The sequence below is a fragment of the Drosophila gunungcola genome, chromosome 3R (genome assembly GCF_025200985.1).
Source record: "Drosophila gunungcola strain Sukarami chromosome 3R, Dgunungcola_SK_2, whole genome shotgun sequence".
Taxonomy (NCBI): domain Eukaryota; kingdom Metazoa; phylum Arthropoda; class Insecta; order Diptera; family Drosophilidae; genus Drosophila; species Drosophila gunungcola.
This window is the reverse complement of record NC_069139.1, coordinates 977,427-993,845: the sequence shown is the minus strand read 5'-3', so window position 1 is coordinate 993,845 and position 16,419 is coordinate 977,427. Positions and strand designations below refer to the sequence as shown.

The 16,419-nt window shown below is 38.9% G+C and overlaps 1 protein-coding gene across 2 annotated transcripts in view; it reads left to right on the top strand.

Annotated features, from left to right (window-relative positions):
• Positions 1-3,538: 3,538 nt before the first annotated feature.
• Positions 3,539-16,419, top strand: part of LOC128256704 (guanylate cyclase soluble subunit beta-1) — a 61,683-nt gene continuing 48,802 nt past the window's right edge. Inside the window, exons 1-3 of one of the 2 annotated variants that reach the window (XM_052987243.1) lie at positions 3,539-3,863; positions 6,887-6,989; positions 7,884-7,957. In XM_052987243.1, the coding sequence (XP_052843203.1) occupies positions 6,987-6,989; positions 7,884-7,957 (77 nt within the window). In that variant the 5' untranslated portion in view covers positions 3,539-3,863; positions 6,887-6,986. Of the gene's footprint in view, positions 3,864-6,795; positions 6,990-7,883; positions 7,958-16,419 lie in introns of both variants that reach the window. The other variant, XM_052987234.1, reaches the window with a different exon arrangement.

Here is a 16,419-nt window from a genome sequence, read left to right as displayed (position 1 = left end):
TCTTAAAATATAAAATAGTTAAGTATTTTTTGCCAGTGCCCTCCTCATAAATCCACAGCTTATAAGATCAAATATGTCGATAGGTGGCAATAGAATTACCCGCGTGAATAATTAGATGCGCTACTTGAGCGGCTGCCACCAGCATCGCCAATCATCACTTGATATTTTTTCACTTTCTGAATAGCCACTCAAGTTTGGAGAGCTCGCGCGCGCTTATAGAAACAAGTCTGAATACTTCCCGACAATAAAAAGTCTAGCCTTTACAAAACCGACATCATCTGTCAACTAATTCTTGATGACATGCTGTGTATCCCACTGTTTCTATTCATCTGCGTAAAAGATATAAAAAAAAATATAGAGGCCAATGTGTAGTGTGGCCTCTGGCATCGGTTTTAAATTTTTTGGAAATCAATAAAATATCTGTGGCCAAATTGCAGTATTTATATTCAATTATTATTGATGGCAATGGAAGCTGCAAAAATTGTAAGATGCTGCATGACATTGCAAGGATTTTATTTACCTTAACTGAAATACACTTATTATGGTTTCAGATGTGCAGGCCTCAATGCATTTTAATTTGAACAAACTTTGGTAAAGAATTTCCACTTGATAAGCCTGAAACTTCGTAATAGTAGTTTAAAATAGAAACTGATTAATGCCGACAAATTTAACTACTAGTCAATTATAAATAAACGTGCTTGTACGAGTATAAATAAATTGTTTCTATACAGTGATTTTATAATTATTGTTTTTAGCTCAAAATGACAATAACTTCTGTTAACTTAATAATATTTAACAAGCCACGATTTATTAGTTGCACATAAAATTGAGCGGTCTGAATAGTTTAAAAAGTGAAATATGAAGAGTAATACATATACATTTTTTAGTAGATTTATTGACCTAATAATTTTATTTTAAGCTTACAATGATAGAAAAAAACTTCCGTTATTTATTAGTTGCAAAATAATATTAGACAATTGTTATACATTTTTGAGTAGGTCGATTGACCTGCTTTGAGGAGAGCAACGCTGAAACATTCGTTTCTGTGGCAACATTTTGCCGCACTTTTGTTTGGGCCCAGAAACAATATTTTCACTACCAACACGTAAAGCGGCACAAAAAGACGCAGGACGAAGGAGCTGCAGAGGTCCTTCTTTTTCATTATCATGAAAGATGGAAAATGGCCTCACAGCCGGCAACATGTTTCGTCTGAGGCAGAGTGCTCTGACAAAGTTGGTTCCACTTCAAGAATTTATTTACTCAAGTGTGATGCGATTATCCTGATGCACTTGTCCTTTGTCTCAATGCGCTAGATACGCCCGCTGGGCACCGACCCAAAAAACACAAACAGAATGGAATATTTTCGTGAGTCTCTGGAGCTGGTATGTGCAGCAATTGAGATGCCCGAAAAGTTTGGTAACCCCTTAATTAAATGCTAGGCAGATAGTCATCTTCTGGCGGCGAACTTGATTAGAGTCCAGGGGCATTCAGTGTTCAGTATTCGGTATTTTCCTTCTGCAGCGGGCACGCCTCATTTCCTCGGGACAATTGTTGGCAGGACCTTTCAACGAGATGGCTTCTTTTATTTCGCGGTCATCCGCAACTCCTTCGCCGCCCACACAACTGAAACTGGATCAAAAAGATGACTTGTAACGACTTTAAGTGCCCAGAACAGGCGCCTTTTAATTTGTTAGATGCGCTACACTTTAATCATGATTGTTGGATTTCTCTATGTTTTGGAAGTTACAAATAACGTTAAAGATCAAAAAAAAAAACATGCCTTACCTCTTTACCCATTTACAAGTTATTTATAATACATAAAAGTTATATTCTCTTAGGATATTTAAAGCTTTGGGGACCCAGTTAACTCTCCCTGTTTGCTTAATAAAAAGGTAGTTAAAGAAAATACAATCGAAATAAACCTGGTGTCATACCAATTTACAACTTACAAATTATGCATTATAATAATAAGTAAAAGAAATGTTTTCTTAGGGTATTTAAAGACCCAGTTAACTCTTCTTCATAGTTAGATAGTTAACGGAGGAGCATTTCATCACAGTTTGTGTAGAGCCATAGCCCCCGGTTGCCTGACAATGACTCTGACAGTCTGCAGGCAGGGCAGCTACTGTGATAACTGGTTACCTAACCGGCTAAAATGCCCCACCTTTCGTCCTGCCAACTCTTCCTTTAATGTCACCGCCAGCGATGTGCTGTCAGCAAGGCAGATGGCTTTGCTTTTGTTGCCGGCTGCTCTTTCGACCTTTGTGCGTTCTGTGGCACTCAGTAGCGAATCAAATAGCACCAAAAGCCACCACAATTAAAACTTGGACAATGCGTTTAATTATGTTTGCGGAGAGTAATTAATTTATGCAGTGTTCAAGCGCACATGAATTTCCGATTGATGCACACTTCTAAACAACTGTGGCTTTTTTAAAGGGGGCCTGCCTTGGTGTTTTGTCGCTAACAGGTGCTTGTTTAGCCACGCCCCAGTGCGCCCCATTGGCGAGGCGACCTTGCCACCTAAACACCCACCCATTCACCAATCCGCCAATCCATCCACCCATTCAATTTCAATTACTGTACTGAACGAGGACTTCTGTTTGCAATGCAAGTGGATCTAATTTATTTGCCGCTTCTGGAACGCTGAAATGTTCATCTGCTTGACTAGAGCTGCCCGAAAATCTATTGTCGTAGGTAAATTATGCGTAAGGCATTGACTGAGGCGGGGAGTTTGACAAAAATCAGCAGCAAAGTAAATAAAACCGACAATAAATAACACCGGAAACGGAATTGGGAATGCTGGCGGCTCCTAAATGGCGAGTGAAAAGTAAACACTAGCAGGAGAAAGTGTAGTAGGTGATTTAAGCCTAATCTAACCAATAAAAACTACAAAAGTGGATTTACAGCTGAGCTAAAATTCGTTATAAATATTTTGATATATTGCAAAGTGTGATATGTTTTTGGGTATATTATTAGATTTTCTAAAAAAATGTAACTGGTTGACAATTTTTAAGCTATGTGTCATTAAAATAAGTGCAACTGTATTAGTAAGCATGAAAAACAAGTTAATGATTTAAAATTCAATTATTAATTCCTTGGCTAAATTTATTAAATTTGTAGAAATATATTTTTTTTATCAAATTTTTTAAATTTTCTCCCTGATAATTTTTGTTTTGTATCATTAATGTCTCTAATGTTAAGGCTTAATAATTTTAGATCTTTTAAAACGTATATATAAGTACTTAAACCAATTGAAGTAAGATTATTGTTTCTGAATCAAAACTTATTATTAAACTTTTGTTGTTTGTGCTAGTTGATATACTATCATTTAAAACCGGGTAGTCGCCACCTACTGGTAGATAGCAGCATCAGTTAGAGCGAGACAGGGGTCGAGAGCGAGCTTTTCCCGCCAAAGAGCTTTTCCGACTAGCTCGCTTTCCCGACGACCCGACCAGACCAGCAACAACAAACAGCTGAGTGGGCCAGGCAATTGGCAGGCAGCCGACAAAGGAAAAGCGGACAAGTGTCTAAAGGCGAGCCGCCTTTAATACGGCGCTCCTTCGGCAGGAAGCGCTCAGTCGTCGACGGCTGATTCAGGCGAGTTGTTCACTCCGGCGGATAGAGTGTGGCGGAAAAACCCTAGCGGACTGGGAAAACTCCTTGGGAAACGCGCGCGCTCCTTATCAAACGAACAGTGAACACTGAGCCAGTGAAAGTGGAAAGTTGTCGCGAGAGTGAAAGCGAAACCCGGACTAAAACACGAAGATAAAAAAAGTAACAAACACAGATATAAATCACAAGTTGCGAATAAACAAAAGACAGGGGAATCGCTCAATAAAAAGAATCGCGCGCCTCAAACAAATGTAAATTATCCACCCACCCACTCACACAAGCTTTGTTTTTTGTGAACCATATTCGTATATGCCACACACAAACACACACACAATGTCATTCCACTTGGCCCTGGATATTAAAGCATACTTCTGAGCCCTCTAATTTATTTCGGTTACCCAGGCAGATATTTCACGCTATCATTGTCCTTGCGCCGTTCTTCATTCCATAATTTATTTGGTCCTGCAACTCTCGTGCAAAAGTTGCCAAATAGAAATATTTGACTCAATATGTCAAAGTTTATTAGACATTTAGCTTTGCGTGCCCACGGCAATTTGCTGACAGTTGTTTTAGTTGCTCGGACGATAGTGAATGTCCATTATATTTGATAAATGCCCGGGCGGACACAGAGTTGAATGTACAATTGCTTTCCCACACATTTTCGCAAAGTTCCCTTTACCCAAAAGACACACTGCAGAAAAAAGACAATTTTAAATAGACATTAGAAAATTACAAAGTGCAAATGGTTAAAATAGCTTACTTGTTGTATAAAGTCTTAACATTTTTTAGCAAGCTCTAGTAAAATAAAGAAATCATTGAAAGTCGTCTAAGTTTAAGATATATTATTCATGTATTTCTGTTGCCTTTACTTGGTGTTTTAAGTCTTTTTATTTATTAGCCCAACAATTTCGTCTTGCAAGCCGTCTGAATTCTAGACAAATCATTCAAGAATTTGAATTGCCTTTAAAATATTTTTTTTTTTTTGCTTTTAAAAACCAGTTAGATACATATTATTCTTCCACTGTATAAACTCAACTTTGCTGAGGACAGGCATCCACATCCTGCGGCCGTCCTGTGGCCATGTTGTGTGCACTGTGCCTCATTTTGTGCCCTGGCCTAATGGCAGGCTCATCATTAACTCAGTTATTGTCAGTTTAGCGCTAAATTGACAGGCAAAAAGAAAGGCTTTTTGGGGGGAGAAAGAAAAAGGGGATTTTTTAACTGGCCTGAAGTTTATATCGTTTTGTTTTCACTTTCACATCGGCATCATTTTGTCGCAATTATCAAATGTGCGTGCTCGTCATCGCCAAATAGCACAGACAAACGTCCCCATCGAAGGAACTTTTGCCTCTCTCCTCCCCCGAAAACCCTTTCCAAACAAATTGCAAAGCCCTCCGAATCGAGTCTTATTTACACTCTCGACTGGCACGAAAATAGCACAAGGACCTCCTGTTGACAGTTCCTTACCGTTATCAAAATGCCAAATGTAGCACGTAATTAAAATTCGCTCAATTGGAAGGATGTCAGGACCCGCGCGGTCATTCGCAAATAGGTAAAGCTGGTATCCTGATTAATATTCCTCATTTGGGTAATCGAAAAAGTCAAACAATGACAGACATAAGGCCAAATAAGCAACAACAGTCATGCACTACACACACGAACTATATGTTAATAAGTTTTATGAAAAGCCGACTTAACGAGACACCTAATGGGCTAAAAAAATGTCTGCCAAGATGGACGAAAATCGATATTCTTCTCCGCTCGCTGGGCTGGTGTGCTTAAAGTATTTAAAGCATTGTCGGCTGGGCTGGTAGGTGGAAATCCCTTACGGCTCGACGAACTCGCTGTGCTCTGCGCCGGCCTTTTCCCCCCTTGTAACTTATCATTGCCTGGCAGGCCAAGTTTTCCGCTTTTCAATTGAAGGCAACTTTTCCGGCCAGGGCTGCCATTTTGTGCTCCACTCGTTTATGCCAATCCTGCCCTCAAGGTGATTCCCTTTCCTAGGCGACTCCCAAACTCCGTGAAAACTCAACATTCGCAATGCCTTAATTGCCCTGCACTCGTCGTAGCGCATAAATTTCGAGTTTCACTCACACACACTGTCGGCCAAAAGTGTGTATATGTGTGTTAGCTGTGTTTTACCTGACTTTTGTGTACTTAACCAGCCGTATGCACCCTTTGTAGCCTGATTTTTATAAAAGCCAGCTGCCGTTTCAGCTGATACTCTGGGTTCATTCAGAGGATTTCTCTAAAGTTTTAAAGGATGTAACACTACTATAATATTTACCTTTCTAGGGTTTTCGAATTCATCCACATTGCATTTCAGCTTGATGCGATAAATATCTTTACATAAAAACAAAGAAAGTTTCCTACCTTAAAATTTCAACATTTTTCATAACCCATCTTTTTTAAACTAGCTAAGAATTATCCAATTAACAAAAAAAGTAATATGTCAGCCTAGACAATTTTTATATTATTTCTAAAATACATAATGTTATCAATATGTATTATTTTATATATATATATATATATATTTTTTATTTATAAAACGTAAGTTTTCTCTTTGGGTTTCTTACTTTCTAGCGCATTTAAGGATCCGGCCAAGCGAGGTTCAAGCCACAATTTTACTCGCTTAAATTGTGACCCAGTTGATGGCTGAGCTGCGGGTTATTTGGGTGCTTTTCTATTGCTGTATCGGTGTGTTGGGCCTTTGCCTTCCGCACGTGTTGCATGTGGCATGCAACAAACAGCACATACGAGCATACACCACACAAAAATTCAGATGAAACGGCCCCAGAAATTGTTGCTCCCAAGTTTTGGGAAATGTTCGAGGCCGCTTGGTCCCACTTTTCTTTTTCCGCTCGATTAAATTTTTGATTAAAGTTGGCGTTTAAAGAGGGCCTCGGAGTTTCGTTATGAAAAACTAGAGAATGAGGAAAAATTAAGTATGGTAAAGCAAAGCAAAGCCGATTTGGTATCGCATGAAATATTTATAAATGGCAGCGGTGTAATAATGACATGCATTCAACTGCCGATACACAGCTCATGTATTTTTCGCTCATAATTGCGCAGACCACAATGATTGCATTGTAATTTTCATAACACTTTTTGCGTTTATCATGGCAGTCACATCAGTTGGGTAAACAAGTATAATTTATTACATTTTCATTGTCGCATTCCTAGGGGAGCAGTGAAAATGGCCAGACGGGATAGACAAATCGTGAAAATTAAATAAAGTGCACTATCAATATTGAATTCTGGTGTCCAATTTCAGTTGTGATATGCCTTTGAACATATTTGTTGTGAAAGTGAATTAAATACGCAAGCACAACTTTCCAATTTGGCAAAACACTGAAAACGAAAAAGGCTTCAAAATGGTAAGTGATTTAAAAATAAAAAAAAGTAAATTAAAATGTCAAAGAAAACAGAGTTAAGGACATAATTTGTTTATTTCAACTTTAAAGTTTTATAAAAAAGCTTTTTGGGATTTAACAATGACACCAGCTAAAGAAAGTCATCAAGTTGACATATGCAAGGAAATGTTGATCTTACAATTGCGATTTTCCCCGAATTTTAAACCTCCTTGTTTTCCATTCCATTTTGTTTATATCCCCGGGTGGCATTTGAAACTCTGTTCCCGTTTCGTTGCTAAAACATTTCAATGCACCCAACAAAGGCAATAAACATCAAATATCGGTTAGATACATCTTCATCACACAACCGAGCCGAAGAGCACAAAAAACTCGAAAAGCAACAGACACAAACAAAAACAGAAAAACACACTGGCGGCCCAAGGCCAAAGCCTCATGTGTGGCCAACTAGACGTATGCGTAATGTATGTAAATATATTTCAAGTATTTTGCTTGCTTAGTATTACATCCGGCGGAAGCGATTGATTGTGCTGTGTATCTGGATAGGAAAGGTATGTCTGCTGCTCCTCTGTTTCCTTCGATGGTCTTGATTTCGCACAACAAATAAAATTGATTGCTATTCGGAAACATTTAAAACGAAATGAAATTGCGCAAACGCTATTGATTTTGCATATTTCAAATTTATCGACTCAAATCAAATCTGCTGTCTCATCTGGGAACGCAATTAAAATCAAAGAGCTTCAATTTTTACGATTCGCAAGAGTCCGAAACAGAAAGTGGATCGGTGGGACTAGATACCAGATACAGACTAGACACTAGACAGCTAAATTATTGATGTTTGTTTAAGAGCATCAACAAACATAAATACTAATCGGCTACTGTTTTCCCCTTAAATCGCAGTATGGCTTTGTTAACTACGCATTGGAGCTGCTGGTGCTGAAGCATTTTGGCGAGGAAATATGGGAGAAGATCAAGTAAGTAGCGTTCAAGTTTTCAGTCCACATTTACACATACACGTACCTTTAGCAAACAGCAATAAAAGGAGGTAGTTTCATAGGAAACCAAATTATTCGACTATTCAATATATTCTCGTATTACTCCAAAAATCCTGAGTTTTATTTCAAGGTCGTGTTCCTGCACAAACAGATTAACAGCCACGCACTTAATTAATAACTAAAATACATAAATCCCCGCCCCCACACATTTGCCCGCCACCACGTACCGCAATTAACTAATTATCCATTTTTCACATCGGACATGGACATTCAGTCGATGGGCGTGGCCCTGCCCACACACAAACACAGTAAGATATACATAAATTAATTGAGGCTGTTTGTTGTTGGTGGCGCATAAACAAGCAGGACACGCGTCGCATTAATGCGTACACGGATTTCCTGGAGGTCGAACCTACAAGTACAGCCAAAATCTACACTTCTAGAATATATTGCCGATCGAGGTACTTAGGAAATATAAATTACTGTTTTAAAGTGTTGTACAATTGTACAAACATTTTCCATAAGTTTTTAAACAAATATGGCAAACATTTTCCCTTAGCGCACAGAGTTGACGGAAATTTGTTGCCAATTTAGATAATCAGGAAACATAACTATCATATGACTATATTTAAGTAAAATTATTTTATTTAAAGTGTATTTAAAAATTAAAGCTAAATTAATAAAAAAAATTTCATATCTTTTAGACACATACGACATAATTTTTTTCTTAGTGCACAGAGTTAGCGGAAATCAACTCCCCGTTTTTGTGCGGGTGGGTTTGTTTATGGGAGCGTTAGTGTGACTACCGGCTATATGGTATATACGATTCACATTTATCTTAATTACGTTATTGATATTGCTACATGGCTGCGCCTGTGTGTGTGTTTTATTTCTCTGCCGAGCCATAGAGTCATAGACCAACGGAGTAGTTCCCTTCTAATTGGCCGTGATTTATGATTTTGTATGGCTTAACCACAAGTCACTTGCCATTTGTATTGGCCACGTTTACAGATTGCCAATGAATTGAGGCAGTCAAGGGGCGAATCGCTTCGGGTGTCGGTAGAATGGCCCAGACAACCCTTTAAGGGAACGGGAAAAAGGGAAACATTACGAACTTTTCTCATTAGAAGGGTCTGCTGTAAAGGAAAAGGTAACAATGGCAACGTTCGCAGCACACTGCCAACAAAAAATTTGGCTTTGATGTCAGAAGAGGCTGTCTAAATTTAAGAAAATCAATACAAGCATTTAGCAATGTTTACTGTTCATTGTTAATTGTGTATAACATGTCAGCTTATTTTAATGTAAGTTAAACTTTTTTTAAAAGCTCTTCACCTGCTTGTTTTTTTTAACCTTACCACAACATTAACATTTGGTTTTAAGGGAGAAAAAAAAAATAACCAAACAACCAGCAAATTAACAAATATTTAATTTTCATTCATTTGGTATTGTAAAACTTAGTTTATTAAATTTGAGCTGCATATGTAGTACTCTCTATGCTCTCTCTCTCTTTACTCTATATACTCTCCAATACTTTACATTTTCATTTCTTAAAGCACTCCTAAAAAGCACATTAATGTTTTTAAATATATATTGGCAATGTTTTGTAAATGTTTCTTGGTGCACTGACGAGTCTTCAATTTAAATGCCTGCCAATGGGGTCGGCATTGACATGACTTTAATTACATTGCAGTTTGTTGGCAGCCACAGTCGTGGTCATAGACGCAGTGCCATGGGCAATCGCTGCAGCGAGAATCAAACTCATTATCCGGCACTTGAGGCGCCAAGACAAAGACGGGGTCTCGAGTCCCAGTGCCTTGTATCCTCTGTCCTCAGTCTCATGTCCTGTGGCCTCAGTCCGGGGCCAAAATCCTTCGTACTCATTCCTCAGATGGGCCACATCGTTTGTCGCCGTCCTCGCTCTTGAAAGCATTGTCGATGCGATCATTAAAGCGGGGAAAATAGAAAAGAAAAGAAAAGTCGAGGCCACAAAGGGAAGTGGGCCCCTGGGGAGTAGGTTTGTCTGGTTTTCACCGCCTCGTGGCATTGGCATTTGCCTTGATTGACACCCAGCTGACCGCATTGATAGATAGTAGGTAGTCGTACCTCTTTGTGTGCTCATCTTCATTGCTGCTGATTGCTTTTAAGGCCTGATGCAGGTCCTTAAGAAAGACTCCTTTCTCTTCTCGTGTTTGCGCTCACTTAATCAGAATCAGTGCGTTAAGTGCTTTATGCTACTTGGCCGGGGCGCATAATTGCAGCACATCAATCTGTAAATGGGTCTCATTAATTTGCCTAAACAAGATGCTCGATGGTAAGGGGAAAAGCAGCAAACTTCAAGTTTAAAGCAAAGATGAGACCGAGCAGATAGCTCAGAGTTTCACATTAACAAAGTTTTCTGCAGAGTGGCATTTCACAGAGAAAACAACTGCGATAACCTTTCAAAAACAATTGATTTTAATTGAACATTTTTGAAACTAAAGTGAAAAGTCTAATTATTTTATAAGAAATATAGAATTTAAAACCCCCAATAATTCTTTGGTTTGGTATAAAAATTAAAGGACTTTAAGAAATGTTCATATAAAAGTATTTTGATTGAAAAAATTATAATTGTTGCTTTTCCTCGGTTTTATCTCATTTTAAATGACAAATTTTATAAAATTAAGTGGCTCAGATTAAGGAGTCGTGAGTTTTTTTTTTAAGAAATATTTAGTTGGAAATCCCTCTATAATGCTTACATTTTAGAAACTACAATTAAAATAATGTTATTAAAACATAATATTGTTTTTTTATTATCTGTGTGAGGTCAGAGTGTCAGTCGTTCAACTAATATACTCACAGCCACCGTTCATTCTGGTTTTTGTTATTTTCCCTCCCTCAGCTCAGCTTTTCATCTGCTGCTGTAGCGAAAGTCCCTGTTATTGTTATCCTGCTGGCGATGTGCGTGTTTGTGGCACTTTAGACAAAAATCGATTTGCCTATAAAATGCTTTACAGCAACGACCACAATGCGGCCAGCTTGTCCTGGCTTGTGCTGGAATTGGATTTGCCCTTTGTGTGAGTGAGTGTGTCAATATGTCAGTCAACTCAAAATACTCTACATGGCTATGTGGTTACGTGGCTTGAACTGTCATATGAGCCGCAGCTGCTGGTCAGTCGCCAATCCACGCTAATGGGTTCCGATGGTTCATCCTTTTCTTTTTCCCGATTAAATGCGTGTCCTATGATATCACTAATTTGTTTAAGTGTCGAGTGCTTTTAGCAGCATGAAATCATTCTCCAAACACATGGTGATTAAGCAGAAATATGTAAATTTAAAGTAAGAGAGTATGAGATGAGTTAATATGAGATTTTGGGATAGACAAGTTTTCCGAGCACGTCAACGCCGACTTGTCATATTAAATGTAAATTGATTAGACATTTTTTAGGCAAACACGTGCCATTGCAGTTTAGCAAATATTTTTGCGACTTATTAGCTTCGCAGGGTAGAAGGCCTTAACAAATACTGAAAATCCATCAATCTTCATTGCGCTTGACTGAAATTTCCATCAGTTTTTGGGGCTGGGACTGGGACGGCAAAAAGCAATCAGCCAGCATTTTGTCAAGCATTCTAATAAGGACACTCATTTGATTGCAGGCATTCTCAAATCCTTTGTCATTAAAAGCGCATTTGTACACTCATAGCGAAGTATCTTTGTAAAAGTATTTATATACGGCTTTGATTCGCATTCAGCTTATTTTTTGGTTACTTTGGGGCCATTAGTCGCCCACACACTCAACCAATGACCTGACTTTTTTGGCCATGTTTTTTTTAGATATACATAGGAACATTCGCACACACACACGCCCGGAGCATTATGTCTTTTTTCCTGTTGTTTGCCACACTTACACTCACATCACTTCATCACATTGCTTTACACACGCACACACCCCTCAAACCCACGAAAATCGATCGAATTTTCATGGCAGACATTATGGAAATTTGAGTCGATTCTCGAGTGTGTGGAGTGTGTGGCTGGGGGAGAGAAAATAGCATTTTTGAGGCTTGTAACGAGTTGAGAGCAGCCCCCGTGCTGCTAATGCGTGAAAAAATGTGCGTTGCCTGGCCAAAAAAGTTTTGATCCAAACTCAAACTGTATAACTTTTTAGCTGACAGCTGGCAATATTTAGAGAATGTAAACTGTGCCGCAGGCAGCGCCAAAAACTCAAACATGAAAACAAACATCGTGAAAACACAACAGAAGCACCTGTTCACCAGTGCTGCCGGCATCTACATAAGTTAAACAACAGAAGAAATTAGTTAAAAAACAGGGGAGAAAAAGAAACACAAATTTATGAATTGAACAATAAAAGCACAAAACAATTATTTTTTTTTAATACAATTTTTGTTTATATTTAATTATGATTAAAAAAAAACGCAAGAAATTATGATTTTTGTTCAGTTGTATAGAGTTTCGACGATATTTTGGCATAGACCTGACAAACGATACCGCAAAAAAATAATTATTAAATGAATTCTATTTATCTTTTTGGCATGAGAACTATAGTCCAAAAATCCCAATGAAATTGTTTGATTTCTTTTCCGAAAACAAGGCAAAATGTCAACACTGCTGTTCACCCTTTCCTCTCAACTTTTTGCATTTACAATATTTTCATATTGCTGCTCCAACTGTCGTCTCCATTTTGTCAACTGTTTTTCAGCACACTGCAAATATGGTTACGCTTTATTGACTGCCGTGATGCGGGCAAGCTGCTCCATGTCAACTGCAGCCACGCCTCCTCGACGAAGAAGCATCGTGTTCCGCCCCTTTGGCCCAGACATTTGACACGTTTTCGCACTTATCGCCGAGATTACTTTTTGCTTTGATTGCATTTCTTTGGCTCAACGACGAAGCGACTCCTTTGCTTCATTTATTGTCTGTTTGATTGCTTCATATTTTTGTCCAAAACCTGGCTATCCACTATACAATCCCCCGGTTTATTGTTGAAAGTTTTCCGTTTGCGTTTTATGTGCGCTCCTCTCCTCGCTTTTATCGCTTTATGAGTTATGCGTCGCGTGCGTGCTGCCCAAAGTTTGGCGGCGTTGCGCATACGCAATGTTGGACGCAATGACGACCACCCCAAAATTTGGTGGCACTCGAGCATTATCGCCCAAAATGGCTTGTCAATAGGGGCCAATGACTTGGCCGAGTGTCCTTTCTTGCGTTAAAATCAAATGGTGTGCAATAATCTAAATAAAATGGAGCAAAAGGAGGCTAATTAATGTCAAGACAACGAAGCAAAGCGAATAGCCATTTCAAGCGAGCTATTGTGCGGATGTAAAGGAAAAATGAGAAAGCTTCAATAAATATAAGAAAATGTATAAAATTTTCATAGCATTACGGAAATGAAATTGTTATTCTATGAACATTTTAAGGTTAAACATAAACATGATGCTTTGGCGTAATAGCTTTGTCGGACAGGGACCATATGGACCAATTATTTTACTTAGCTTCAATAAATGAATCAGTGCAAAACACATAGCAGTTACTTAAGAAAATATTAACTACATAGTAATATTTTCGAATATGGAACCGCAAAACCAGAAATCTTATTTTAAATGACACGAAGTCTGTTGTTTAATATTATTTATATACAAGTTAAGAAATTTTGAAACCATTTTGTAGACCAGTGAAATTGGCTTCGTCCAAGCAAACCCCATTAAAAATTTCCATTACAGTGTAAAGGCAAATATTTGTCTTCCAGCCCTCCCTTAATCACACAGCCCTGGTGTTCTCACGACCCCTAGCCTCTTGTTTCAAGCGAATCTCCTTTATTTAGCTTCCAGTCCTTAAATTGGCTTCAGTTCACTTGACGGCTTTACCTAATTACATATTCTATGGCTATCGCACATAACTAAACACTAACGAAAATTCCATTAATTTGTAATAATAATTCCATGATACATTGGTCATAAATTATGAAAACTGCTTGCTGGCTGAACCCATGCTGCCAAGCTATTTTTAATTAAATGTGGCAGTCGAAAATATGTTTGGTCACCAACTGGGCGCGTACGCAATGTCTAGTTAGTGTAGTGCTGTGACTGCCTGGACTTCAAAGGATAATTAAATAAACCACTAACCAGCAGAAGGAGTGACTGGGCACGTATTTCGCGCATAAATGCATCACTGAAATTTGTATTTATTGCATTTGGCGAATGGCGACACGTTCCAAGCTTATACTCGAGTAAGACGTCCTTTGGGAAAGAGGGCAGGACACGTCGCTTAAAAGCAATTTATTTTACCCATATGGGAGGGTCAGCGCCGGCAGAAACTCTTTTCCACCACCATCCATTATTTTTTTTTAATAAAACTAAAAACCGCACAGGACTCTCCCAGAGCGCATTTGAAACATTTCGAAATTGCATTTGGGCTGCTTCCCGAGTGAAATCTGCATATGGAAATCATGTCCTCTCGGCTGGCAGTAGAAATTTGTCATTGCTGTTTTGCTGCTGCTTCCGGTCGAGATTTCCTCATGTCGATGACGATGATGTTGAAAGGCAATGCTTCCAGCTCATTTGCATTCTGCAGCAAAACAAGACATTTCTGGGGGCAACTGGAACTAACATCATCCTCTAAGCCGGAAGTGTTGCCATGTGCCTGCCTCTTCCGTAAATTTGCGCCATTTTGTTGGCCTTACAAGGCTTCAGCTGCAGCTTTTGAGTGAAGCTCTGGCCGTCGGCCATCATTAGGACCGAAAGCTGAGGGCTGAGCCACCAGAGCAAATTTGCTGCATAGAATTGGTTCCGGATAGGCAAATTGTGTTACGACGAGAGCTGGCAAGTGCTGCTGGAAAAAATAAATCGAATTTGGCATTCGATTCGATTGGAATCCATTTTTCAGCCGTGGTCGAGAGCATGTTAACTATACACTTGAAAATTGTTTAAAGTAAATGTTTAAAGGCGAATGGATTTCTGTTTCTGTGGAATAACTGCTAATGGTAGTGGGTTTGCAATTCCGGGTCGATTTTTTGTAATGACCAAAACACTTCCAATTTTATAACTTTTCTTAGAGACGTCAGATTTTGAAGAAGACCAAAAACCTGCAGTTTTAAATCCATAACTTTGCTTTCAGGCATCTGATGTCAAAGTGGTATATCTCTAAAGTCTTGTGGCTTAGTTATTTAAAAATCTGCGTTTAAAACTTGGTTTGTAATTTCGGGCCGATTTTTTGCAAATTTTATGATGTAACCCCTTTCTTAATCTCCAAAATATCAGCCTGTGCAGAAAAGTGACTAAAAACCTGCAGTTTTAAATTCATAACTTTTTTTCAGTCATCTGATGTCAAAGTGGTATATCTCTACAGTCTTGTGGCACAGTTCTTTAAAAATCTGCGTTTAAAACTTGGTTTGTAATTTCGGGCCGTTTTTTTGCAAATTTAATCTCCAAAAAATCCGCCTGTGAAGAAAAGTGACCGAAAACCTGCAGTTTTAAATACATAACTTTTCTTTCAGGCATCTGATATCCAAGTGGAATATGTCTTATGTCGTAAGAAAATGGAAAGTGTAAAACGTAGCCGGCAGGAAGCAAGTCTTGGCACAATTTGCCTACAATTTGTAGAATAATTAAATGGAATGAAGCATACAGACATTCCAGAGTTTTAAAATCAAGCATTTTATAAGGTCTTTTTAAAACTAGTTAATACCCAAACATATAAAAACCAATATGTTTAGACAAAAGGATGACAAATATATAAAAAAACCTTTTTTTCTTCTGCGTGCAAGATCCATCTCTTAAAGCCAACGTTTAACAGCCATTAGTTTAAACGGGAATCAGCACGGCATGCATGCCCCCCCGGGAAACCACACCGAAATCGGAAAAGCAGGCGCAGTGGGTCTATGGTTGACCGCAAATTCCCCAGTAGGAGATGGCCATGGATGGGAATGGTCAACATTTATCAAGGCGCTTCTTTTTGGCGGTATCGACAGTTGCTAATGATGTCCTAATTTCGAGATGCCACAGTGCATGCGTAGATAAAAACTAAATGTCCTAAGGGAGCTTGTGCGGGATCGAGTTCATCGATGGCGGGCAGTAATAAATGACTGGGCAAAAGACAAAAAAGTTATTAATGGGCCCGGCGAAAAGTGAGATTCATTCATTTTGCTGACCGCTGCTTGGCTGCTCCTCTTCTTTTATTTCGTCCTTTGTCACTAGGTGTGCGACACACACTTGAGGCTGCATTAAAGGTTAATCATACGCCCCATGGCCGACGCCGCCGCAGCTTAATGACAGTAAAAATGCTAATCCCCAATGGCTATGGCCGTGACAATGATGAGCCAGCGTCCTTCACCATTTACAACGTACATCACGTCTGCAAGTGAATTGCTTGGCAGCGGTTTAGCGCTAATCGTATACAAATACACACGAGACGAAGACAGAACCTCCCAGAAGCACCAAAAACAGTGGGG